Genomic DNA, 26,359 nt, shown 5'->3' with positions numbered 1-26,359 from the left:
TAATATTTTCTAAACAATATTCAAGTAGAAAAATAAGAAAACGAATTATAGAAGATGTTTAGAATGTTTTAGATAAAATATTTTATATTAATTAATTTAACTAATATTCTTAACCTACTCAAATTAGTTAATTAGATCTTACAGTAAAAATTAAAAAATAAAAAGCACAATTCATTAGCCTTTAAAATCGGTACAGCACAGTTAATTATTTAAAATATTGATTTCTGTGTTTTGAGGGAAAAAGTTACATGACTAAATTACTAAAATTATCTATTGAAACTTGAAGAATAGTAATGTTTTAGATAGCTAAAATTACAGGAACTAGGTCATGATTAAGTTAATCAAATAATTAATTTTGTTTTACCTGAATTAAATAAATAAGTTTCGACTATCACGCTTAAGCGCACTGGTGCGGTAAATAAACGACACCGCGAGGCGTGACTGATCACTATTGATTTCTTCTTCTGCGTTTTTTTTTTCCTCACCCTTTTGTGTTAAAAAATCTAGGGGGTGTTAACATAATTCCCTGTAGATGCTCAAACAGGTAAATTAACTGGAAAATTAGGGTGCGGAATGAAGCATCATTCTTTCTACTTTTTATCTGTATTTTCATATCATAATTTTATGGATGTCTATTCCTAAAACAACTTAATGAAATTAAGTTCAAATACAAGTATGAAAATTTGACACGAAAATATTAGTAAGAAGATAAAGAAACTTTACAATGGATGAGTGTTTACATTAGACAATTGAATAAGTTAAGCCAGAAGAATAACGTGCAAGTGACCGTGTTATAGATTTAATACCTCAAAATTACAAGTTAATAAACAATGTGAAATTAATTTTAAGTCAATAGAATCAAGAAAATAAATACATGAGTGGAGCTTCTCTGCAAGCAAAGTTCATGTGTCAGCAATTTTTCTTTTTTGTTCATATCCGCAAAATTAAATAAGACGTAACCGCATGATTATAAATGGATACATGAAACAATGACATTGAAAATCCCCTTCCGTGCAATTAACTAATACTCCCTCCGATTCAAAATATAAAATAAACATCTATTTATATATATCTATTTACATATATTAAGAAATCAGTTAAAATTCATTTAAAACAATAAACATATAAGGTATGTATTTTTTATTCAAATATGTCCTTATTAATTAAGATAATAAGTAAAAAATGTAATAAATGAATTAAAGAGGAAAGAGAATATATTTGGGTAATTGAAACAAACTCATTAAATACTTATTAAATACTTATACAGAAATGACTGTTATCTTATTAAAAAAAAAGCCCCTCTAATAAAACTTGGCTATACTCCTCAGGTCTTATTTATAGAATAAAAAGCGTGTAAATTTTGGTTTTTTATACAGGGCACCTAATGTAATTTTTAACGTAGATGTACAGAATTGTCCTTATAAATTTCTAACGCTTGCTCCCTTTGCATGGTTCGTACATTTTCTTCGTTCCTCTCTCCAATGCTAAGTATCCTTTGATTTTGTCTTCTTCCAATGCCATTATTCCCGTCTTTTCCACTGGCTCTCTCTTTCTCTCGCTCTATTCATCTTTTCCACTCCTCTGTCTCTCTTTTTATTCACCTCTTCTGTTTTTTTTCTTTCGATGTCATTAGTTCTAATTCTTGGGAAAAAAAAAAACTCTAGTCATCTAATTCCTTTCACATGGTGACACGAACAAAGATCATGAATTTTTTAATAGAGGTGGAGTATATGACTTGGTTGTGGAGGATTCACTAGAACGTGTAGGCATGAAATTATTTCAAACCGTGAAGTCGCCATCTTTTAAAGAGATTTTTCACACTTCCCGCGCCACATTCGCGTTCATACGCATAGTATAAAATTTTGCTTTACATAGGACCACCAATCCGTACAGAGCACTGTCTTAAAACATGATTGGTTCATTATCTTTGAAAATGATTGGTTGATTAAGGGCCACTAAGGCATTTAAGTTCGGTGTTTATCTGTGCAGGATGCGATGTTATTTAATTCTTTCCACCCATCAATAAATGTAAATGGAGTATTTAATATTTTTATTCTTTTTATTTTTAAAGTATTACATAGGGGTAAGATTGAAAAGTTGTTATGTTTTAAGACAGAGTTAACACAGTTTAAGATTTTTTGTTTGTGTAAAATATTCTGAAGTGTCTTATAAATAGAACTAAAAAAGTATTTTGAATCGAAGGGAGTAAGAAAAATTAATCAGCCTTTTAATTACGATTATTTATCGACCAAAAGAAAAGACAAAATCGTGATAAATCAATCATACATCCGTGCACAAACATATATGTGTGTGTGTGTATGTGTATATATATATATATAATCACGCAAAAAGGATGATCACGTATTGCCACGATGAATCATATTCGATGCATTAAATTAAGCTTTTAGGAGTTAGAGTTTCTCTTCACACCACACAGACACACAGTGGGACTCACTTCTCAAACAAAATTTAATTGAGACACCTGAGGAAATGGCCTTGAAAATCCTCTTCTATGACATTGAAAATTCCTTTTTGTGCAATTAACTAATAAGAAAAATCAATCAGTCATTTAATTACCGATTTTGTCAACCAAAAGAAGAGACAAAAGGATAATAACGTATAAGCGATGATCAATCATATTCGATGCATTAAATTAAACTTTTAGGGGGTTTATAGAGTATTTGGGCCGGATACTCGTCTGGTCCAGTATAGGCCTAATATACTCGTCCGGTCACCTGACCAGACGAGTATATCTAGCATCATACTTGTTTGTTATAGCCTAACATATGAGTATAAGACCCTATACTCTTTTGTTTGGTGTAATCGGACAAATGTAGCAGTCTTTCTTCTTCTTCTCTATTATCAATCTTAGAAAATTTAATCGAGATACCTGAGGAAATGGCCTTGAAAATCCTCTTCTGTGTCGTTTATTAACAAGAAAATTAAAATCAACTGTTTAATTAACAGTCTAGTCAACCAAGAAAAAGACAGAACTGAGATAAACTAATCATCATGCTCAACATGAGAAACATTCTTGCATATTAGATTACACCCAGCCACTCCAATCATTAGTATAGTTGCTTATTAATAACTCGATTGTGAATGATATGGCTTGATGATAATCTCCGATGCAGACACTTTACCATATGCTCATATGATTAAAGCACATCTAAATTAACATGTCATTAAAAATTAAAAAGGAATTATATTTTACGAAGAGTCCTTACTTAAGGAAATTTATATGCCTGGTGTCATCAGAGAAAGACAATAACAAGAGCTTAATAGACCCTGATCAGAATCTACCTTCAAAGATTCAAGTCATATGCTGATTTCAAATTATATTAAAGCCAGATATTTGTAAACTCGCCTGTTATTTCTCATAGATATTTTTAAGGGCCATGGATTTTCAAAAGAGATTCATATCCTCCGATCGAGTTGTTGTTTTCTGGTGTGACTAAAAGGAAAAGAAAGCCTAATTCCCCAGAAAGTACGATGGAATTGGAAATAGTTCAACAACGCCAGGAATTTCCACACCGCAATTTCGGGAAGGTGAGGCTATCCTCAACTGTTCTAACAAATCATCCCCATTGCCAAAACTACGGGGTTCTTATTTATTTATTATAATAATCCATGACAGGTTAAGAAATTATAAGAATTCATGTTCACAAGGTTGACCATGAAACATAAATAATCCCCGTGCAATTTTTAATCTCCAATATATATATGTTCTGAAATTTTAATTATAATTTACAAAATATGAAACAAACTTGTGAAGGAAGTTTTTTTTTTTTTTTACTTACACAAACGTACTTATAATTACTTGATATAAAAAAGCAGCTATAAATAATTTTTCATGTCAGCAATGTCGCGATAGGGTTGGAGAAAAGCAAAGGAGGAGAAAAAGAAAAAGAAAAAGGGTTGCGAGAGAGGCTGTGCGTGCGGGGTGCTGTGGAAGTTCATTGAAAATTTAACACCCTTTTCAACGTTGTGGGCTCCATGTCCATCGTTAATGGCAAGAGAGTGAGAAACTCGTTCTCCATTTGTGTGGTGTGGGTAATAGTCCTATGATTTACCAAACTCAAGGGCAGATCACCAAAAACCAACAAAACATGGGAAAGGGAAGAACGTTAGTTAACTACTCTCTCTCTCTCTCTCTCGTGATTAATATAAAAATTCATTTTATTTTAAAATACTATTTTCGGTTTTAATTATAAGAACTAATTGACTAATTTAAAAAGATTAAGAAAAAAATTAAGTTAATTATTAGTAATAAATAAGTATTATCTTTTCTAAAATATCCTTGCTAATCAAGTATATTGGTTAAAACTACCATTGTTAGAAGGGCTACCATATGAAGAAATGCATCAATATGAGAGACAAAGTGGATTGATGTCTTATATTTAGGACCAAAATAAAAATCAAACAAGGTCCTGTATTAAGGACCAGAGGTAGTATAAAATTTTAATTCATTTTATTTCTTATATTTATTTTTTTAAAATAGTCTTTGTAATAATAGCAGTACTAATTAATATACTTGATTAATAAAGATACTGCCTTCGATCCTTAATATAAGACATTGTTTGACTTTTATTTTGGTCCTATATATAAGATCCCAATTTATTTTATCTCTTATATTTATCTATTTTTTTTAAGGTAGTTCTTCTAATAATAATAGTTTTAACAAATATACTTGATTAGCAAGGATATTTTAGGAAAGACAACATCTATTTATTACAAATAACTAACTTAACTTGTTTTCTTAATCTTCTCAAATCAATCAACTAGCTCTTATAATTAGGATCGGAGGTAGTATTTAAAAAAAACAACACCTATTTATTATAAATAACTAATTTAACTAATTTTTTCAATCTACTTAAATTAGTCAACTAGTTTTTATATTAAGGAGGGTAGTATAAAAATTATAAAGTACTATTTTCGGTCCTATTTATAAGAGCTAATTGACTAATTTGAGGAGATTAAGAAAAGAAGTTAAGCTAGTTATGTGTAATAAATATGTGTTATCTTTTCTAAAATATCCTTGTTAATCAAGTGTATTGGTTAGAACTATTATTGTTTGAAGGACTATCTTGGAAAAAAAACATAAATATAAGAGATAAAGTAAATTAGGATCTTATATTTAGGATCAAAATAAAAGTTAAACAAAATCTTATACTCCTTTGATCCTTAATATAGGATCCAATTGTTGAGTTAGTTTTGGTCCTAAATATAAGACCCATTTATCATATTTTTCAATTTTCTCTAAATTACCCATATGGATACTTCCTCAATCATAATCAAGTAGAAGAGAAAGAGGAGATATTAAGAAAGATGATTATGGTATTTTAGGAAAAACGTGTGACATTTCTTATAATTAACTAATTTACCTAATTTTTTTTAATCTAATCAAATTAGTTAAATAGGTTTTATTAAGAATCGGAATACTAATAAATATTAGATAGTACTCCCTCCGTTCCTTTTTATAAGATACAATTAACTAAATTACATTATTCAAAAAATTAGTTAAAATTAGTTAGGTGCAATAAATATGTAAAGAGTGTAATATTTTTGCCAACAATACCCTCATTTATGTGAAAGAGAGATAATGGGTGGGAGAGAGAACGAATGGGAATTAAATACAATTATATGAGTAATATGAGTAATTAAATAGGGGTAAAATAGGAAATCAACACACAAAATTTGAGACAACCTATGAGTATCTCTTATAACAAGGAACATGATATACTTTGTAATTGTCTCTTATAATAAAGAACGGAGGGAGTATTCAATTACTGAGTTCTGACCGTTACTCTGGCGGCCAGGCTTTTTAACGAACCGTAGAACTCAGACGTCCACTGGGGCCCCAAGTGGCCAAGTGAAAATTTTGGTAAAATACAAAAACAATTCGGCCCAATGCTTTTCTGTCTAAGTGTCTATAAATTTCCTCACCACTCAACCTATCATCCCCCTAACTGCCATAGAGAAGAAGAATTAGGATAGAACTGGTTTCTACTCCATTAGCCACTATCCTCTTCTACATTCATTATTTCATAACAAGATTGATTTCTTCTCATCCAAATATATGGAACAGCTAACACTATTATTTTCGTTACTGCTAACACTTCACTTATCCGTGTCAGGTAATTTTGACTGTGGTGACATCAGATTTGAAGAAACAAATTTTTGATTTCGTTTATATTCTTGTCAGCTCAGATATGGTTTAATGTAATATCTCGGGAATACAATTTGCAGGGGTTTCTTCAACGACATTCACCATAGTTAACAAATGTGGCTACACAGTTTGGCCGGGCATTCTTTCAAACGCCGGAGTTTCTCCTCTTCCCTCCACTGGTTTTGTTCTTCAGACCGGCGAGTCAAAGACCATCTCCACACCAACTTCTTGGGGTGGCCGTTTCTGGGGCCGAACTCAATGCTCCCAAGACTCCACCGGCAAGTTTAGCTGTGTCACAGGTGACTGTGGCTCCGGGAGACTGGAATGCGGAGGAAAAGGGGCCTCTCCGCCGGCGACGTTGGCGGAATTCACTTTAGATGGAGCGGGAGGGCTTGATTTCTTCGATGTGAGCTTGGTAGACGGATACAACGTACCTATGATGGTGGTTCCGCAAGGTGGCTCCGGTGACAACTGCACGAACACAGGGTGTGTGGCGGATCTGAACGGCGCATGCCCTTCAGAGCTAAAGGTGATGAGCGAGGACGGAACGGAAGGGGTGGCGTGCAAGAGCGCGTGCGAAGCGTTCGGCTCGCCGCAGTACTGTTGCAGCGGCTCGTATGGATCTCCGAACACCTGCAAGCCGTCGTCATACTCGCAGATATTCAAGAAGGCGTGCCCACGCGCCTACAGCTACGCCTACGACGACAAAACAAGCACGTTCACATGTGCGTCTGCCGATTATACGATCACCTTTTGTCCGTCACCCAACACCAGGTTGGATTCATTTCCTCATCCTCCAATTGCTATTCATTTTAATAAGTAATTAATCCTGTCTTAAATATAAAATCTTGATACATATATATTAGTATAAAAATTTATATTTAGGACCGGACTAACTCATTAAAAGAACCTTATCACCAAAAAGCCTCGTTTGGGAAATCGGAATAAATATGAACGTTTGTGTGTAATTCATCCACACTTTTGGTTTCTGTCTCTTTCAGCGGCCCAACCTTTTTATTAGCTAATGCACAGTACATTTTGTTTGGTTTTTAAGCATATGTTCCTGGGCCCATCAGAGCCAGGGATCTTATTCTTTACCAGAGGGGGAGATGCACAGTAGTACTTTTCTCGAATCTCAATAATATGACATTACTTGGAGTTAGAGAATGATTAAAATAGAATAAGATGCACATGGCTTCCATTTCCTTTCTGGGGAAACGTTATTGATCGGTGGTGGATTTCATAACGTTATAATAATGGCATTGATTTGTTTGGAAAGCGATAAAAAAGAAAAGGAAAACTATTTGCGACTTGTGTGTTGGTAGATAATGAGTTACATGAAGTGAATGTAATTTGGTGGTGATGTGTGAATTGCAGCCAGAAAGCGTCGCAAGGGCAAAACACGGACAGCCCATCTCCTCCGCAAGCTCCGACCTCGCCGACGACGGTGGACACAAACAGCCCCATGGTGTATGAAGGCGCTGCTTTTGATCAAAGCTTGATGTCAGCCTCCACGTGCATCCACGTGTTCCGATCCCAAATCCTCGCCGGCATAATCACTGTAGCTGTGTCCCTCTGGGGATTCTGATTCCATCCAGCCAAATAATAATTCGTCATCGGAGTACATGTACAATAGTAGGAGTAGAAGCAACAGTGTTATACCAGGAGGTGGAGGTGTGAACCCAGGATGATCTCTCAGCTCCTTCATTTTTTTCCAAAAACAAACAAATAATATTTGTTTTGTTCGGCCCGGCCCGGCCCACCACACATTCATTATCTTGATCAGTTGGGCAGCATGGGCCTAGAAGGCTCTGTGAGGGTCCACGAGTGACGACACTGCCTGTCATGCTCACTCGTCAATTCGGCTATGACGCCTCATCTTCCTCAAGGCTCAAAAACAATTCATACTCAGGGTTGTACCAAAAAAAAAAAAAAATTCATACTCAGAGTACGATCATGAGGCGAGCGAAAGCGAGGGTGGGAGAGAGAGGGTATTCATTTTAGTTTATTTTATTATTCCTTTTTTATTCCCATTTCTAGCTTTTAATATATATTTGCCAGCTTAGATATATAATTACCTATATACTACCTCATATCCTTAATATAAAACATCGTTTGATTTTTATTTTGATTTTAATTATGAGACTCCAATATACTTTGTCTCTTATATTTATTTTTTTTAAAAATAGTTCTTCTAATAATAATAATTTTAGTCAATACACTTGATCATTAAAGATATTTTAAGAAAAATAATATCTATTTAGAATAAATAACTAACTCAACTTACTTTTTTAATTTTCTTAAATTAATCAAATAGCTCTTATAATTAGAACCGGAACTAATATATATATATATATATATATATATGGAGTATAATACTGCGGGCGATGGGATTTATTTTATTGATTCGAGAATGTATGACTCCATTAAAAGACGAGATGAGATGGTATTTTAGCGGACATGTGGCGTGAAATGTCTCACATTACGGCTCAATTTGTCCCATTGTATACGCTATAGTTTTTGTCGGCAGCGATGGGGAAAAATGAGCCACGCAAGATCGGATAACATAAATTAAGCTCTCATGATGGATTAGTAAGAAAAGAGCAGTTATAAGAATGATTCGTAATAAAAAGAATTGAGTACTTTTTCGACTCTCCTTCTAAAAACTAAAACGTAAATCAGATGACCAGAGAAGCATCGATTCGTTAGTTCACTTTTGGATTGAATTATTTATGGCATTAAGGGCAAAACGAAATGATAATGTGTGATTAGTGTTTGGACTAATCCATCAGGAAGCATGCTTTTTTGATGGGACATAATGGTATGGGCCAATTTGGGTGCAGGCAGCGATCAACATCTTTGGGTCACTTTTAATTTTATTGACGTCACATCGGTAACTGTAGTGCACCCTTGGCGACATTTTTGAATGGTGGAAAGTCACCAATGTCTCACAACCAAGCCGTTTTTATTCTCTGCTTTAAATTATTACTATTATTATGGTTGAATTATTGGATGGTATTGAATCATTGAATTCAAAAATGAAAATGAGATTATACTTCCCCGGTTCTAAATATAAAACCCATCTTATAATGCAAATTGTATTATAAAATGAATATTATATTTAGGATCAGAGGACTATTATATAATTGCGTCATCCATTCATTGGATGCCATGGATCATGGATGATGGTCTTCTGTGTCCGCCTCATCTGCTACCACCTGCTGCTTGATGTATAGTGGTTTGACCTCTCAATTATGAGCCACGTGATGTGAAACTATGGCCCTAAAATGAGTCACGTGAAGTTGACTTGATGCCAGATGAGCCCAACACCTAGTAGATTCCCACTCTGTGATGTGAGAGGATTACATATTCTAATGGGGGGAATATAGTATTAATTGTTAGGAGCGGTGTGGTTTGTGAAAGCCAATTTATGAGTAATCGGATTCAGAGTGGGTATGTAATATGTCATGACTGCCATGATTTATATAGAATTACCAGTACCAACTGGTCAAAAACAAGAATTACCAGTACCAAGTGGCAAATACGGGTGCATATATAATCATATTTAAATACTACCAGTGGATCAAGTTGTGTCCCATCTCTCGTGTCTCCTCTTGCCTTTTTAACCGTTCTGACAATCACATGCACCAAATTACCAAACACAGCCAATTCTTTACTGGGTTTCCAAATGATCCAGAATTCAGATCATTATTTTTTTAACTGGGCCCCCCGTGGCGTAAGGCACACTCCAAAAGTAAAATGAAGGAATAACATGTCAGAAGTGGGATTTGAACCCACGCCCTCTCACGAGGACCAGAACTTGAGTCTGGCGCCTTAGACCACTCGGCCATCCTGACTTTGACGCCTCAGGTTTTAACAATTTTAGTTGATATTATTTATTTTTTTTTACAAAATTGAAAATTTCACAAATTAAATATTATAAAATATGATAAATATGATAAATACAGAAAAATAAAAATTATAATTAATTCAAAATTTTAGTTTATTTCTTGAAGTTTTACACTAGCTGTTTATTTATGACATTTTAACAAAATATGATGTGCGCGCGTGTTAATACAAATCTTTACCTTGATTTTAGACGCTTTGTTAAAGTGAGAAAAAAATTTATTGTGGCCAACAAAATAAAACATTTCCTTCCAGAGAGCACAATGCCGGGAGATTCTTTGAAAGTTGAAACTTGGCTCTAGGTAAGCATGTGAAGAAAAGTCATAGGAGAAAAAAATGCGACGAGAAACCTTAAAACATATCCAATACAGCATTTGAAAACGGGCTGTTCCCCCTACAGTAGTCAAGATACTTTAGGTAGGTGAACAACGTTATACTGTCTTGAACTTGAAGTCACAAGTTGGGACAATTCCCTACACTTTTTTTTTTTGCTAAAAAAAAAAGTGAAAATAAGAACCATGCGTGATAACAAATAATCGAATGAATTATAAGGATTCCATTTTTAGGGTGGCCATATGAAGCTTTCAAGCGTAGTTAAGAGGTCTTGCACGAAAGCATAATCAATCAACATCGACGTAGAGATGTCTGACCCCGAAAAGGTAAAAGCAATTGGAAATACACTAGAAAATCAAAAGGTGTAAATTGTGACTTGAAAGAAAGAAATTGAGACAGAAAAGGAGAAGAAAATAGAATATTTGATGGGCATTAATGATATACAACGTCGAATATTGTGGGAATAGATTAAACTTAGTTAATCTCTAAATTATATAAAAAAAGAACATTTGTCCATGGAATGCCCAACTATTTGATTGTAGTGTCCTCCAACTCGTCGACCTTGTGTTACTTTGCTTCGTTCACTCTATTAACTTAATGAAGGACGCCATAATTATGATGTTGCTTTATTTTAAATTTCTAAAGAGATCTCATGAGTTCTGATGAACCTCACACCGGAAAATGAGTGCTTTCTTTGCTTGGCTTCCAATCTTAATAATGAGGTGGGCACTCGTAGGTCGCTCAACCTTGCTGCAATTTTACGCCACGCTGCCTCAATCATGTTGCTCATGTTCAAACCCAACTGATTCCAGTGCAATAAAACCAATCAATGCTTACCCTGCCTCAAGCCTTACTAGTAACATCGATCAACTTTTTAACCCCACGAACTATAAGGATAGATAGGAGTCATTATAGTGTTTTCCAAAAGCTGGGCAAGATGATGAATAAGGTGAAGAACAGGTGCCCTTTTCCCGATTGGTGTTTCGGTTAAAAGTTCTTTTTCAAAAACAAAAAAAAAGGGATAAATGAATTTGGTAGCAGGCCATGAGGTCATTTGCTAAACACTGCAAGTCTGGCAAGAACTTTGATTCGAGAAATTCTCATGGGACACGCCCAAAAATCCTAGTACGTACTTCATTTTTTTCTTTAAATATTCTGCTATTGCGAGCATCATGCTTACTACTCACATAGCCCATGCCTACTGAAATCTTTAACCGTGGTGCAGCCCAACAGCCTTACGAATCTTATTTCCAAGAGCAAACCAAAACTTCTGATTGGACAAAATAAAGCATACCCGCATGCGTTATGTGAGATATGAAGGAATCGGATGCTGCTGAGCACCGCACAGAATCCCATTTCCATCCCGAAAGCCCACAGGCTTTTTTCGTTTTCTTTCCCCTTTTTTTTTGGGGGGGGGGGGGGGGGGTGGTGGTGGTGGTTGTGGGGTTGGGCGGGGTTGGCCTAATTCGGTGCTGATGATCAGAAACAAACGCCAGGGACGATTCACTGTTGCACCAGCATCCAATCTGAAATAGTTTACTAAGGCATAACTTCGAAATAAACAGTGACTACAATTTTACGGCTAATCTCTTCATTTTACCAGCTTTATGCGGAATCAAAACTTATGCCGGAAGGTTCTAAAGATTTACCCCAAGAAGCTAAACCAAAAATCAGAAAGTAAAAGGAAGGCAGAGTCATAGAAATTCGTCGTTCTGTCCACCTTGGCACCTAGCAGGTCTACAGCTCGTCCTTGACATCATCATCATCATCTTCGGCCCTTGAAGAAGCGGCAGCTTCTTTTGCATCACTTGCAGCCTCAGCTTCAGCAGCATCATCTTCCTCTTCAACTGTTGCATCAGGACTGATGTCTAAGCTAGACTTCACTGAATCATAAATGCGAGAGGCAAAATCCTTAGGGTCATTTAGCAGGAAGCCGCTTTCAAGGAGGGCAGTCTGGTACACCAGCTGCGCCGTTTGTTTCACGCTCTCATCCTGAAAGGCAAGTAAATGTGTCATGTCAAATTCGGGACTTCAATTCCTCTGGCCACAAACCAGGAGGTATTATTTGACAACTTTCCTATTCAAATCACAATGCGGTGGCTTAAGAGGGGGGAAATTTATTATTTCAATGGGGTCTAACGCTACCAACAAAAGCAAGTTTATGACAGAACTCATGGAATGCTGATAGTATTAGAAAAAGGATTGACAAGAATTACATAATCGATCATTCCACAAAGAAGCAAATTGAACGTAACTCATGAAATTGGACAAAGGAGTGCCGGTGCCCAATACTGAAAATTACTCCGTAGAGCTAAGCTTTTGTATCACCATATGCACAGATGAGAAAACATGGTAACATACATACGGCAAATAGAAAAATTGGGAAGGAACTGTGATACATTCACCTTTGCTGACCACACCTATAAAAGGAAATATGGCAGAATGCTTGATAAAGGAAACACACCTTTTGCTGGTTCAGCGAGTTGACTTGGTATTCCTACCATTTTGGAGTAAGGGACGACATCCTAGGTGGCCTGGGAATGCTGTTAGCTGTTACCTTTTACTTTAGGGTTATTTTGGGGACTCTGTAGCATATTTTGTATTAGAGACGTTGGGGGGGTGCAGGGGAGAGATATGGATTATTTTTTAGTGTAGTGAGTGAGGAGAGGAGAGGGCTGGCCTCTCGAAAGCCAGGAGTGAACCGTGAGTGTATTCCTATTTGTTGTCGCTATTTTGTTGCTGTAACGCTTCCCTTGCCATAACAAGGGAGCCTATTTTGAGTATTAATCACAGTCCAGGAGCATTTATCCGTTTATTCTGTCCTAGTGCGTATCAAACTGAAAATATTCTTTTTTTGGTTTTGGCCCCAGTAGAGACCTTTCTAAAATAAATAATGGAGATTTTTTACCTAAAAAAAGAAAAGAAAAGAAAAGAAAAGTGGAGATTAGACTATTTTGCAACATTCAGGGAAGATTAAAAAGAAAAGGGAGCTTAGCTCTATCATTCAATAATAACAAGCAGAATCTATTTTTTCCCCCAAGGTGAATGACAACAAGCATATTTTTTTTGGGTTGATAAAAAGCAGAATTTATTATTACTAATAATCAAGTGATAAATATATCCGCAACTGAAAGCAGCTAGAGGAATTCAATCTGGAACGTACCTCAGGGTTGTTTGCCACTCTCTCCCGGAGCTCCTTGATGATAGGGTGCCTGGGATTGATCTCAAGAACCCTCTTGCCACGCATGTATGCTTGCTTGCTAGCATCTGATAACGTTTGAGATTGCATGATTCTCTCCATATTAGCACTCCAACCATATTTTGACGTCACTACCACACAAGGTGTGTTGTCCAAACGGTTGGATATCTTCACGTCATCTACATTCTCACTGGAAAGGGCCTTCTTCCACCACTTGGTCAGATCCTTGAAGGACTCCTTCAGTTCCTTGGTCTTTGTATCCTTCCCAAGTTTCAGTCCCTCCTTGGAAACATTTTGGAACTTTTTGTCTTCATAATCCATCAGGTATTGCATCAAGTATTCGTCCACAGGATCAGTGAAGAAAATAACCTGCAGCAGTTGAAAAACTAGTGCATTTAGAAGACATGATATCATGTTCCTTCAAACCAGAATAGAAAGGTAAAAGTGTTCCAAATTTGAGAAAGAATAACAAATCCTAGTATGACTAGGTAAAAAAACTCCAAAAAAATCATGAGTACCTCATAGTTTTTCTTTTTAAGCCGCTCAAGAAATGGAGATTTTTCTAATTGTTCTTTACTGCTTCCAGTAATGTAAAAGATATCCTTCTGTCCAGATTTCATTCCAGAGATATACTGATCTAGAGAAGTCAATTTACCCTCAGACTTGGTGCTGCAAGAGTTCAATTAAATTGTCAACAAGTGACCAGGATCAATAACATGTTGCCAAAGTACCCCACAGAAAAATTTCAAAAAGAAAATGAAGAAAGGCACCTCTCGAATCTAAGTAGTTTAGCCAAACGATTTCTGTTGGCGGCATCCTCAATGATACCCAGTTTAATAGACTTCCCAAATTCATTCCAGAATTTAGTATATTGACCTCTCTTCGGATCATCCTCCAGGGGCTTCTCGTCTGCATCAACCATCCAACATCAGTGAAAGTGCAAAATAAGTTAATAAACTTAACAAAGGCTTGTACAGCACTTCGGAACATTGAACAAAGCGAAGATAAACCAAAACTTTTGCATGATAGGCTAGTATTTTGCCAGTCATAGAAGAGTTGAACAGACTTGAAAATCCCAATAGAAAAGAGGGTTCAGATGCTGGAACACTGAAGCATTAGTCTAATCACACCATACCTTTCTTTTCTGGGTCTGAGGACTCATCAGGATCCTCTTCTGCGATCCTACGAATCATATCAAGGGCTTTCCTGATGAGTTTTTTCTTGATTGTCTTTAGACTACTATGTTGTTGAAGCATTTCTCGTGATACATTAAGTGGCAAGGTGTCAGAATCAACAAGTCCCTGCGCCCAATGTCAAAATATACATGTCAAGAAAATGAAAAATACTCATCTTCATAAAATGTAACAAGCAGCAGTAACAAAGCAATGAGGTATATACCTTCAAAAAGCTAAGGTATTTTGGCAACAATTCATCAAATTCATCTGAAATAAATACTCTTCTAACATACAACTTCAGGCCGGATTTGTTTGCATTATAATAACTTTCGTATAAATCGTGAGGAGCCTTAGGTGGTACAAACAGTATTGCCTTGAACTCAACATCACCTTCGGCAGTAAAGTGACTCCATGCTAAAGGTTTCTCATCACTAAAGTCCTGCACAGCAGTAAATTCACTACTTAAGCAACTTCATGGTGAAGTAAAATCCCTTATAACACCTTTAACATCCCATAGCTAATTAAGTAGGTAATATACCTTGGCAAGAGAGTGGTAGAATTTGATGTATTCTTCATCAGTAACCTCCTTAGGGTTCCGCAGCCACACAGCTTTCACATCATTCAAAAGTTCCCACTCATACGTTGTTTCCTTCACTGTCTTTGTCTTAGGCTTTTGTTCTTCATCTTCACTTTTCTCAGCATCTTCATCCCCACCATCTTCCTTGGAGGAGCTGCTTTCAGCTGTTTATGGAGCAAAATAAGGTAAGAAAGACAGCAGCATATGAAAAGAATACACCCACATACGCAAGTTAATGGACAAACACTAGAGTAGATTCTAAAACAAGTGTTTCCAAAAGAAAAATCACACGACCGAGTTTTTCAGTTTTACATACATGATGGTTCCTCTTCCTCTTCCTCTTCATCAGCAGGCACCTCCACATCAACTTCTTTGCTTGCCCAAATATAGATAGGGAAGTTGATAAATTCAGAGTATTTCTTCACCAATTCCTGTTAAATGAATAAATATTGAGTCATGCTTCAGTCTTCAATAGAACCAGCTCAACAATTTATTCAAGCCCAAGTCCTTAATTAGCCTCAAATCCCTTCGTGAAACACTGAGGCACTCACCTTACAAGAAAACCATTATCGTAACAATTAAAAAATGGGTGAGCAACAAGAAGGAAAGTGCCAACGGAGAGAATGGCTAGTTGTTTAATCCATAACAATATACTGAAGGGCAAAAAGAGGTGCAGAAACTATAATACAGTACAAAATCCGCCATGGGAAGACAACTCTATTATTAATTGTTGTGAAAGATAAAAACTATCAGCTTCTATACATACACAGCCCATATGTTGTCATTACCCTTAATTTAAAAAGACCACCTGTTCAGTGACTATGTACACAAATAAATAAACATAATTTAAAAGGCATTAATTTAAGTTATAGTTGAGTAATTAATAGTGATTAAGCTAATAACTTGTGCATACTTTCAGCTTAGACTCCTCCAAGTACTCCCCAGCCTCTTCTCTGAGGTGTAACCTAATCTCAGTTCCTCGTCCCAACGGTTCATTCCACGTGTCTTCTGATATTGCAAATGCTCCATCAGCTTTGGATTCCCAGACATACCTGAAAGCGAACCAAATTTCTTGGCAATGCTGGGAATGAAAGCCAAACAATTTCAAATCCAAAAGACTTACTGTTTATCATCGTTATGTTTGCTAATGACTTCAACATAGTCAGCCACAAGATACACGGAGTAGAAGCCAACTCCAAATTGTCCGATAAGGTTGATATCTCCACTTGTCTGCATTTTCTCAACGAAAGCTGCATGGATAAGCTGTTTCAATTAACATATTTCTGCATCTAAAGTCATTTAGAAATTAGAGAAGACAACAAAACATATAACATACCTGAAGTTCCAGATTTTGCTATCGTGCCCAAATTCTTTATTAAGTCTTCCTTCGTCATACCTATACCTCTGTCTCGAATTGATAGGATCTTCTTTTCCTTGTCCAACTTAATCTGCAATTTGTCACGTCATAGAATGCTTTAATCTACAAAATGTACAAACCATGCATGCCCCATGACAACCTCAAGAAAATACTAACGTCGTGATTGCGTCAGATTGCCATCATTCAATGTATAAGGCCCAAACCTCCAGTTGTTAACACGAAGTTGAGCATTTAACCGTACTAACCTGGATTTCGAGCTTAGCGTTATCGCCATCGCCCAGGATCTCTTTGTCTGTGAGGGAGAGGAACCTAATCTTGTCCAGTGCCTAGATTGGCAGAGTTATCATTAAAACCAAGTTCAGGTTACAAATTTGACGCGATGGCTTCGCAAATAAAATAATCACAGAAGAAAACAGCTTACATCAGAAGCATTGGAGATCAACTCCCTGAGGAAGATGTCTTTATTACTATAGAGGGAGTTGATTATAATGTCCATGAGTCGTGACACTTCCGCCTGGAACTCAAACTTTTCCGCGTTGCTGCGAAGCGATCTCTTGGAGATCGACTCCGCCTCCCTTCACTCACAATAAAATACGTTTAAGAAATAACTATATAAAGCAAAAAAATAAATAAAATTAATACTGATATTAATGCATAACAAGTTCAAAAAACCTCTTGGCCACATCAGAATCGGTGGAAAGACCATTTGGAACAGCTCCAATCTTGTCTTCCACCTTCGGTGGATCTACAAGCCCTTCGGAATCAGCCTCGGCATTCACCTGAAACTTCCGACCTAAACCAAGGCCGATTCACGATTACATTCGCATTTCAAATGCCTCAGATAATCGAACTCCGATCGAATGATTAAGCCACGCTTAGGCCCAGGTATTTAGCAAAGAGAATGAAGTAGCTCTAAAAAGGAACGCAGTATATATTCAAAAGCACAGCATGTATTCAAAAACAAAACAAAGATATCAATGAATCTAAAAACTCTAGTACCTTGATCGGCAAAGAGAAGGAGTATACAGAGTAGAAGGAGAGCTGAAGGAACCGTCCACTTCCTCATCGTAGTGTTTGGACTTCGTGGTAGGCAGTCGCGAGCTTCGCCCCCTTCTAGGATCTAACACTAGCGAGTTGAGCATTTCCCGGCCAAAACCAGAATAAATGTGCAGTTTTTTTTTTTTTTTGTTAAGCCCTTTCAAAACCTCTTAACATCCATGATTCATCTTCATATTTCTTTTTACGACCAAAAGGTTTGTACGATAAATTGATTTGATAGTAAGTTTAATAAATTTCATATTAATTAAACTTGATTGTATAGGTGTCTTTTTAATTCTTAAATACAAATATTCATTTATAGCAAATTATTATTTAATTACAAATCATCATATTTATGTTGGCTATCGACTTGTCTAATTCTTACCGATATTAACTTTAACTATTTCCTAAGTATTATTATTCATTTTAATTGTTACTCTTCTGATTTTATTTATAAGGTACTTTCTGCAAGTTTCATACAGACAAAAAAAAAAGAGAGAGAAAATTACGTACAGGTTCCACAGAAGACAGTTTATTCATCTAAAGTCCCACGAAATGTTAAAATCACTGACAGGTCCCAATGGACCTCAGAGTAATATATTCTACTTGTAAAATGACATTACTGCCCTTCACATTCCAAATTCACATTTGTTCTATCATTGCAATTTACAACCTCAGCAGCGACTATTAACAACCCAATGAGAGGGCGTTACCGACCTAAGCAGTATCCGTTAACAACTTACTTTATAGAATCATATAACTTCCACATAAGAGTAAATTATAACCAAATAGTATGATACAACAACTTTAACACTAAAATGGGAAGCTTTTTGATATCGTTAAGAATTTTAACTAAACACAATAGAATTATAGCAACATTTTAATGCGAAGATCCATTTACAACCTCAATGGTGAGTATTAATAACCTAAGGAGAACTGTTAACAACCTTAGCAGTGTCTATTAACAACTAAATTTATAGGATAATATAACTTCTAACAACTATATAAGATTAACTTTAATACTATTTAGTTATAATTTAGTTAGTTATAATTAGAAGTTATATTATCCAATAAAGTTAGTTGTTAATAGACACTGCTAAGGTTGTTAACAGTTCTCCTTGGGTTATTAATACTCACCGTTGAGGTTGTAAATGGATCTTCGCATTAAAATGTTGTTACAATCCTATTGGGTTTAGTTAAAATTCTTAATAATATCAAAAAGCTTCCCATTTTAGTGTTAAAGTTGTTGTATTATACTATTTGGTTATAATTTACTCTTATGTGGAGGTTATATGATTCTATAAAATAAGTTGTTAACGGATACTGCTTAGGTCGTTAACGCCCCCTCATTGGGTTATTAATAGTTGCTGCTGAGGTTGTAAATCGCAATGACCGAGCAAATGTGAATTTGGAATGTGAGGGGCAGTAATGTCATTTTACAAGTAGAATATATTACTATGAGGTCCCTTGGACCTGTCAGTGATTTTAACATTTTGTGGGACCTTAGATGAATAAATTGTCTTCTGTGGGACCTGTACATAATTTTTCCAAAAAAAACATTAAACTTCATTCACTTTCATTTAAAATTTAATAACTTTCCAACTTTATCTCTATTTAATATACAATATACCTCACGTAAACAAAATTAATACAATAATAAATAAGGGGTAAAATTATACATTAATATAAAAAATTTCTCTTAGTGCCCAATAAATAAGACAAAAAATATCTTCTCTCTCTGCTCTATAAATAGGATCAGAGGAGTATATCATTTGAACTAAAAATTATTCGAAGAATAAAGACATTGAAAAATAATATTTTAATTTACTTATTTATTCTACAATTGAACCAAATTGAAAATAAGTGCATGTCGCCTATTAAGAAATTTCTTTTCTTTAAAAAACATCCAAATTAAAAAATCATGTAACTGGTGGTTAGTTGTACCATTGAGTTCAGAAAAACATTGGCATTTAAATGACTATTGACATCGTCCCCTCGCAAACGCACTTAAGTAGCTTTCTTCCCTCGCGACTAATACTAAGAAAGGCCAATAATACATAGCAATATAACGACACAGTTCTAGATTATTTTACCCTATTTGTAAGGGGAAGTTCCCACCTTATTTCTCAGTTGGCTAAATCTTGCGTTCGCTTGCAATTAAAAAAAAAAAAAGCAATTGTGGAAGATTTTTTTTTTCATTTTTGGTCAGGGTCATGGAAGCTTGAACCTTGAATGGCTAATGATTCCCCCCAAAAGAACAAACGTGGCTCGTTTGCGTTGGTCACGTCCGAGGCACTGCGCTTATGGGAAGAAGGCATCTGCTACGTGGCCGTTGACTATTGGCCAAACATAAATCTTTCGCACTTGGGAGTATGGAGGGAGGGGCCTATTTTCATACCCCTCCGTCTAAAATGAAGAAACATGTTTTTTAAATCCCATGTTTACAAATGTAAAATAGTTTTGTCTTCTAAGATCTAATTAAGAAAATTTTTCCTTGATTAAAAATCGCAATTATTAAGTTTTTAATGACTGAAACACCATATTAAAAAATAAACATGAAAAAAAAAATGTATACTATTAACCGACTTATTGGGATGTAAGCTAGTTTGGTAGAAAGAGCATGCGATTTTTAATGACCTTAACCATTATCTGTGGGTAGAAGTTAGTTCGAAATGCCTTTTTAATTTTAAACGGAGAGAGTATAATTAATAACCAAAGGTGAATTATATTTTAATATGAGTCATATTTGATATTGAAAATGTGTAATTTAAAACATGAGGTGATAATTTCAAATCCATCGTAAAGAATATAATGAGCATGTGATTTATAGCAAAAATAAAAAGTCACAAAGTCACATCCTATTTAACAAATAAAGTGATATGTTTAGAACTGTATTATTAGAGTTTGTATTATAACCCCGATACCATATATTTAAATACTTAAAATTTGACATGATAAATGTTGAATTATTAAATCAGTATCAATTTATAGTATATCAGAATGTTTTTTAAGTTATCAAAACTAGATGCATGCAACCAACAATAGGAAAGAAGAAACAATATACAAGACAGTCTTGCAAATCAAATTAAAAACATTAACCAATAGATTAAGTGGTTCGAATATTCATGTATATATAAAATAAATACTAAGAAAATAAAGTTTCCGTCTATTTCGTGGAACGAGTTTCACATCATGGTACTCATCAAATTTTAATCGTTCAAAATTTTTATATTTTTGTTTTTTTCAAATTTTTTTCTTTGTTTTTTAAAAATGAAAACTGGATACTATTAGAAAGACAAAAGAAGAGCAGTACAAATCAGAAGAGCCAACTATCTTTCATCAGCATCCGCCTCTAGGGTAAAATTTTTTTTTTTTTCATGTAATAGGTTGATAATCCAAAATAATCTTTTAACTGTAAGTTTTTTAAAAAAATAAATTTTTATTTAAAATTATTAGCTAAAAAATTTAAATCTAAACCATTAAAACTGTATTTGAATAGTATAAATTTTACCGTAACAATAAATATAAAGGTATTCATTAACTTATTTCGTTAAGTAAATTTACTTTCCCAGTCATGAGAAAAAAGTGTGAGGCTCAGCAATTTAAACTTCAACTCAATATCATGATGCACGAGATCCCAACCATTAATCGCATCAAGTTCTCCAAGTTTTCTAGCTCAGGAAATCTGTGTTGCCACATGGACAGTCACAATTGAAAAACGTGACCTCTAACAGATCACGACAATTTTAATTGACAAAGAAAGTGATGATACTATTTTTTTTTATTTTTTTATTTTGGTATGATAATTAAATATATTAGTCGTACAATGAGTTATGTCATTTTGACTAATTTATTACCATGATTATATTCATTACATTTACATTAAATTACTAGCCCTGTAAGATTTATCAATGTTAACATATATTCATTATTGATATTTTAACAAAATATTATTAGCTTCCATATTTAACATAATGACTGAATTATAACTAAAAGTACAGTATTCTTGATAATATAAGACCATCTCTTTTAAAACCCTGCAGGTGCGCATTTGCACAACACCTTGAACAACTTGTTTGGGCAAAAAACAAAAAGCAATATAACAGTGCCATCCGAAGTAAAGCCAATACTCAAGTAGGAGCAAAAAAATGACTTTTTAGCTGGGCAACACGTTTTACTATCTCCTGTCCTTAATACAAGAGCTAATTTAATACTCCTCCGGTCCTTATTATAAGACCCAATTTGACTTTTTATTTGGTCCTAATTATAAGACCCAATCCATTTTGTCTCTTATATTTATGCATTTTTTTCCAAGATAATCATTCTAATAATGATAGTTTTAGCCAATATACTTAATTAGCAAAGATATTTTAAGAATGACAATACTTATTTATTATAAATAACCAACTTAACTTACTTCCTTAATCTCCTCAAATAAGTCAATTGGGTCTTATAATTAGGACTGGAGGAGTATTTAATTTAATCCTGAATGTAAGAATACAATCTACTTTACCTTTTATATTTATCTAATTTTTTAAATAATTCTTGTAGTAATTGCATATGTTAAAAATTTGATCAAATAATAGCTATAGCTAATACAAAAGATTAGCAAGAATATTCTGAAAAAGATAGCACTTATTTATTATAAATAGCTAACTTAACAAATTTCATTAATCCATCCAAATTAATCAACTAACTTTCATATTAAGGACCAGATGTAGTACTCCTCCGGTCCTTATTATAAGACCCAATTTGACTTTTTATTTGGTCCTAATTATAAGACCCAATTCATTTTCTCTCTTATATTTATGTATTTTTTTCCAAGATAATCCTTCTAATAATGATAGTTTTAGCCAATATATTTAATTAGCAAGGATATTTTAGGAATAACAACACTTATTTATTATAAATAACCAACTTAACTTACTTCCTTAATCTCCTCAAATAAGTCAATTGGGTCTTATAATTAGGACCGGAGGAGTATTATTTTAACAAGTTCTTGCAACTCAGTTCACTAATTATTGTTTTTCCTTAAAAAAAAGAAAATAAATGAAATCAGCATATACATTCATCTTTATCTCTCTCTCTTCTTTTTTTTTTTTAATAAGAAATAAGAAGAGATGAGAAAGCACGAGGACACAAATGCAACAAGCGCGGCAGCCCAAGTTGGAGCATATTTTTATGTAGCCTTTATATTACTGCCACCGTACACTTTCAATCCGATGAAGTCGGGGCGGTGTGACATGAACCTCAATAAATATTCAAATTATATATAGAATTCCTAAAACATATGAAAAACTGAAATCCAATTCCCAAATCTTTGCCTCAAGAAGTCAAAAATCGAACTAAAGATGCATGGTGCTCAACATACTACTTATGAATTCTAATCTTAAATATAAGGTCTTATATATTTACAATCGGAGGCAGTGCGATGGATTAAAGTGATAGACTATGACCTAATAATATAGGGTTTCTTTTTAAAATTTTCTTAAACAAGAGGTTGCTCGTTTGATTCTCTGTAAATACAATGGGTAATTGAATTTCTCATATATTAGATAAAAAGGGTGAGAAGTTAAACTTACACTCATTTGGTCTTATTTATAAAACAGGAAGAGAAAACATTTTTTGTCCTATTTATATGACATTGAGAGAAATATTTTGCATGGATGTACCATTTTACCCTTTATTTATTATTGTATTGACTTTGTTACATGAGGTATAATGTATATTAAATAGGGATAAAATTAAAAGTTGTTGAATTTTAAATAAGAGTTAATGAAGTTTAAGGTTTTACCTGGTCTATGTGAAATATGTTAGAAGTGACTTATAAAAAGAATCAGGGAAGTATGTCATTGTATAAAGAGGGGTCCATCTGTAAAAGCCGAAACTTGTATAATTAAGTGAACCGAGCTAGGTCTATTAATATTCATAAAAATGCATAAGAAAGGGAAGGAGTTGGACCACAGGGGAGATTCATGAATTGGAGAACCGTGCATAGGTGAGTTCATGGCTCCAAATCTATCTTGTAGATTCCCAAGTTGATTCACATTCACGTACGTTCCTCCGATTGGAACCCGGACCTCCCAGCAGGGTAACAAATGAGATTATAATTAGGCCACCTTCGTCCACGTCCACTTTCCCCACTCCCAATATGTAATTAAATAGTAGTATCTTGAAAATAAATAAAATAATAGTTTTCCATATTTTTTATACTTGCAGCTCCAAAGACTTCTCCAACTAATTGGTCGGGCTTTACCGGATCACATGTTTAGATTCAAAGCCTTTTCATTCTTATTTATTGACGTTAATTAATTTGACATAATACTCTTCCAGTTCTTAATATAAAATCTATTTAACTGATTTAATTAGAATGAGAAAGTTAGGTAAGTTAGTTAATTATAAGAAATGTGACAAGTTTTTTTTTTAAACACCATAACCATCTTCCTTAATAACCATCTTCCTTAATATTGTCTCTTCCTCTTGTACTTGATTATGGTTGATGGAGTATCTATAGAGATAATTTAGAAAAAATTGATAAATATAAGAAACAGGTCTTATATTTAGGACCAAAATCAACTCAACAATTAGTTTCTAAATTAAAGACCAGAAGAGTATGTTTTTGGTCCTGATGAAGACTTCAAAATTGGTTCATTTCACATGAACTCGATTAACAATGCACCTAAGAATTTAAAGGCAACTTTGAGACGGAGGTTGAATTAAAGGATCATTTTGACATATTTTAAAGTTGTAAAGAGAATCAATTTTAAATTTCAACTAAAATTAAGAAGCACCGAAATATTAATTTAACAAATTAAGAGAAAGTTCAAACATCGCTGTCGAGATTAATATATAAACCTAACTAAAATTGAATTGGCCATTGACCTATTAATCACACCGAATTTAGGGAACGTGATCCATGGAGTTGCCCATTTGCATGCAAGAAAAACCAGTGCACATTAATAGCTTAAACTCTTCTGGTTCTATTTTTAAAACGGAGAGAGTACTTTTTCCCCCTCCTATTCTCTTGTCTCGGTAAATTTATTATATAAACATACAATTTTATCCCCAAATTTATTGTTCTGCAAATAGGGTGAAATTAGATGATTAAAGCTTTTTTTTAACGTGCTGGGATAAGTAAATGATACTCTCTCCGTTTTATTATAAGAGACAAATAACCGAAGTACGTGATAAAAAAACAGTTAAAATTAGTTAAGAGCAATAATGTGTAAAAAGTATAATTTTTTCCCAAAAATGCCCTCATTAATAAGGAGAGAGAGATGAGAGAACAATTAAATATTAAAGAAAGAGAAGTGGAAGGGAGAGAGAGGTGAGTTGGAGATAATAAATATGGGTAAAATAGTAAATCAACACAAAAAAGTAGAGACAACTTGTAAGTGTCTCTTATATATAGGAACATGCTATAAGCATCAATGTCTCTTATAATAAGGAACGGAGGGAGTATAATTTACTTTTAATTTTAAGATGTTCACGTGACATACGGCTCATATAGTTTTCATTAATGAATGCTATGGTTATATGAATTCCAATATTAACACGTTACCTTAAAAGATCCCACAATTAATTAAAATCATTTAATCGGTCCGCTATTCATATGCACCGATCGTTTCATTGATTACATTCACTATGCCTTTTTTCACAAGGTACACATGAGAACCTTAATTTAACCAACAGAAAATGAGTTTCACAAGGTGAACATAATTAATCTTATTGACTCCCTCCCAGTCCTCGATTATTAATTGGGCTGACAACGACGCTGAGAGATTTTTCTCTTCTTATTTTTTTTTTTGTCAATTTTTGGGCAGATTTAATTATTAAATTCAGATAAAATGTAATTCTTTATTTTATATAATTAAACATATAGCACATAAACATGCTTAGGTCAAGCTCGAGTTTGGACGAATAATGATTAGCGTTGTCACTTAAGCAACGTGTCATTGATACGAGACAAAATATAATCAGTAAAAAAAGAATATATATATTTATATAAAAATATTTTAAAAAAAAATATAATTGAATAGATAAAGGATAAGAAAGTATGCACCAACTTCCCACAGTCGGTGGTGCTCAGTTTTTGCCTTGTTGGACATAAAAACGAAATACAAGTGTGTGTGTTTTTCTTTTTCAACTTTTTTTATCAATGGAATTAAAAAAAAAAAAAGCCAAACACTAGTGATGAACCACGTATGAGAACTGAAGGACAGGTGGAGTTACGTGGTTGGACCAGGACAGATTGGCGGGTGAAGGGTAACACAGTTTACCCCTACTACCAGCCTTTCCAATTCTAGAGGGAGTGAAGATAAGCTCTGCTCTAGCCAAGCCGAAAGAGCTTTGAGAAGGAAAAAAAAAAAAAGAGAGGCAAAGATAAGCCCTAGTTGATGATAATGATGTGATTCACTTCACCCAACGATAAGGGCCGTTTTTATAAATTCAGGAATTGGGACCCCGTCCTAGGTAATAATAAAAACTTCAACATTCCCGAAACGATTCGTTATATATAAGATTTGCGTTGCTCGCGGGGCCTCTATTGCTTTACCCCACACAACACACACACACTCTTTATCTC

The 26,359-nt window shown here is 34.3% G+C and overlaps 2 protein-coding genes and 1 non-coding gene across 3 annotated transcripts; 1 reads left to right on the top strand and 2 right to left on the bottom strand.

Moving 5' to 3' along the window:
- The first annotated feature begins 5,976 nt into the window (after positions 1-5,976).
- On the top strand, positions 5,977-8,201 carry LOC114744264 (thaumatin-like protein 1). Its single transcript, XM_028932449.1, has 3 exons — positions 5,977-6,137; positions 6,250-6,943; positions 7,547-8,201. Exons 1-3 carry the CDS (start codon positions 6,080-6,082, stop codon positions 7,755-7,757), a joined length of 963 nt encoding a protein of 320 aa, XP_028788282.1. The 5' UTR covers positions 5,977-6,079; the 3' UTR covers positions 7,758-8,201.
- A 1,741-nt stretch (positions 8,202-9,942) lies between these two features.
- TRNAL-CAA (transfer RNA leucine (anticodon CAA)) lies at positions 9,943-10,026 on the bottom strand. Its single transcript has one exon. It is a non-coding gene; the product is annotated as a tRNA-Leu (tRNA).
- Positions 10,027-11,928: 1,902 nt separating this feature from the next.
- LOC114744263 (endoplasmin homolog) lies at positions 11,929-17,845 on the bottom strand. The gene is made up of 15 exons (XM_028932448.1): positions 17,737-17,845; positions 17,410-17,530; positions 17,159-17,312; positions 16,983-17,063; positions 16,696-16,807; positions 16,483-16,609; positions 16,273-16,411; positions 15,676-15,790; positions 15,321-15,523; positions 15,006-15,221; positions 14,743-14,908; positions 14,378-14,516; positions 14,126-14,276; positions 13,572-13,976; positions 11,929-12,400 (listed from the first exon to the last, which is right to left on the bottom strand). Exons 1-15 carry the CDS (start codon positions 17,801-17,803, stop codon positions 12,146-12,148), a joined length of 2,451 nt encoding a protein of 816 aa, XP_028788281.1. The 5' UTR covers positions 17,804-17,845; the 3' UTR covers positions 11,929-12,145.
- Between the last annotated feature and the right edge of the window lie 8,514 nt (positions 17,846-26,359).

This window comes from Neltuma alba, unplaced genomic scaffold (genome assembly GCF_004799145.2).
Source record: "Neltuma alba isolate B1F8T4 unplaced genomic scaffold, ASM479914v2 tig00004304_pilon, whole genome shotgun sequence".
NCBI classification, from domain to species: domain Eukaryota; kingdom Viridiplantae; phylum Streptophyta; class Magnoliopsida; order Fabales; family Fabaceae; genus Neltuma; species Neltuma alba.
The sequence above is the reverse complement of the archived record's forward strand: the minus strand, read 5'-3'. Positions and strand labels throughout refer to the sequence as shown.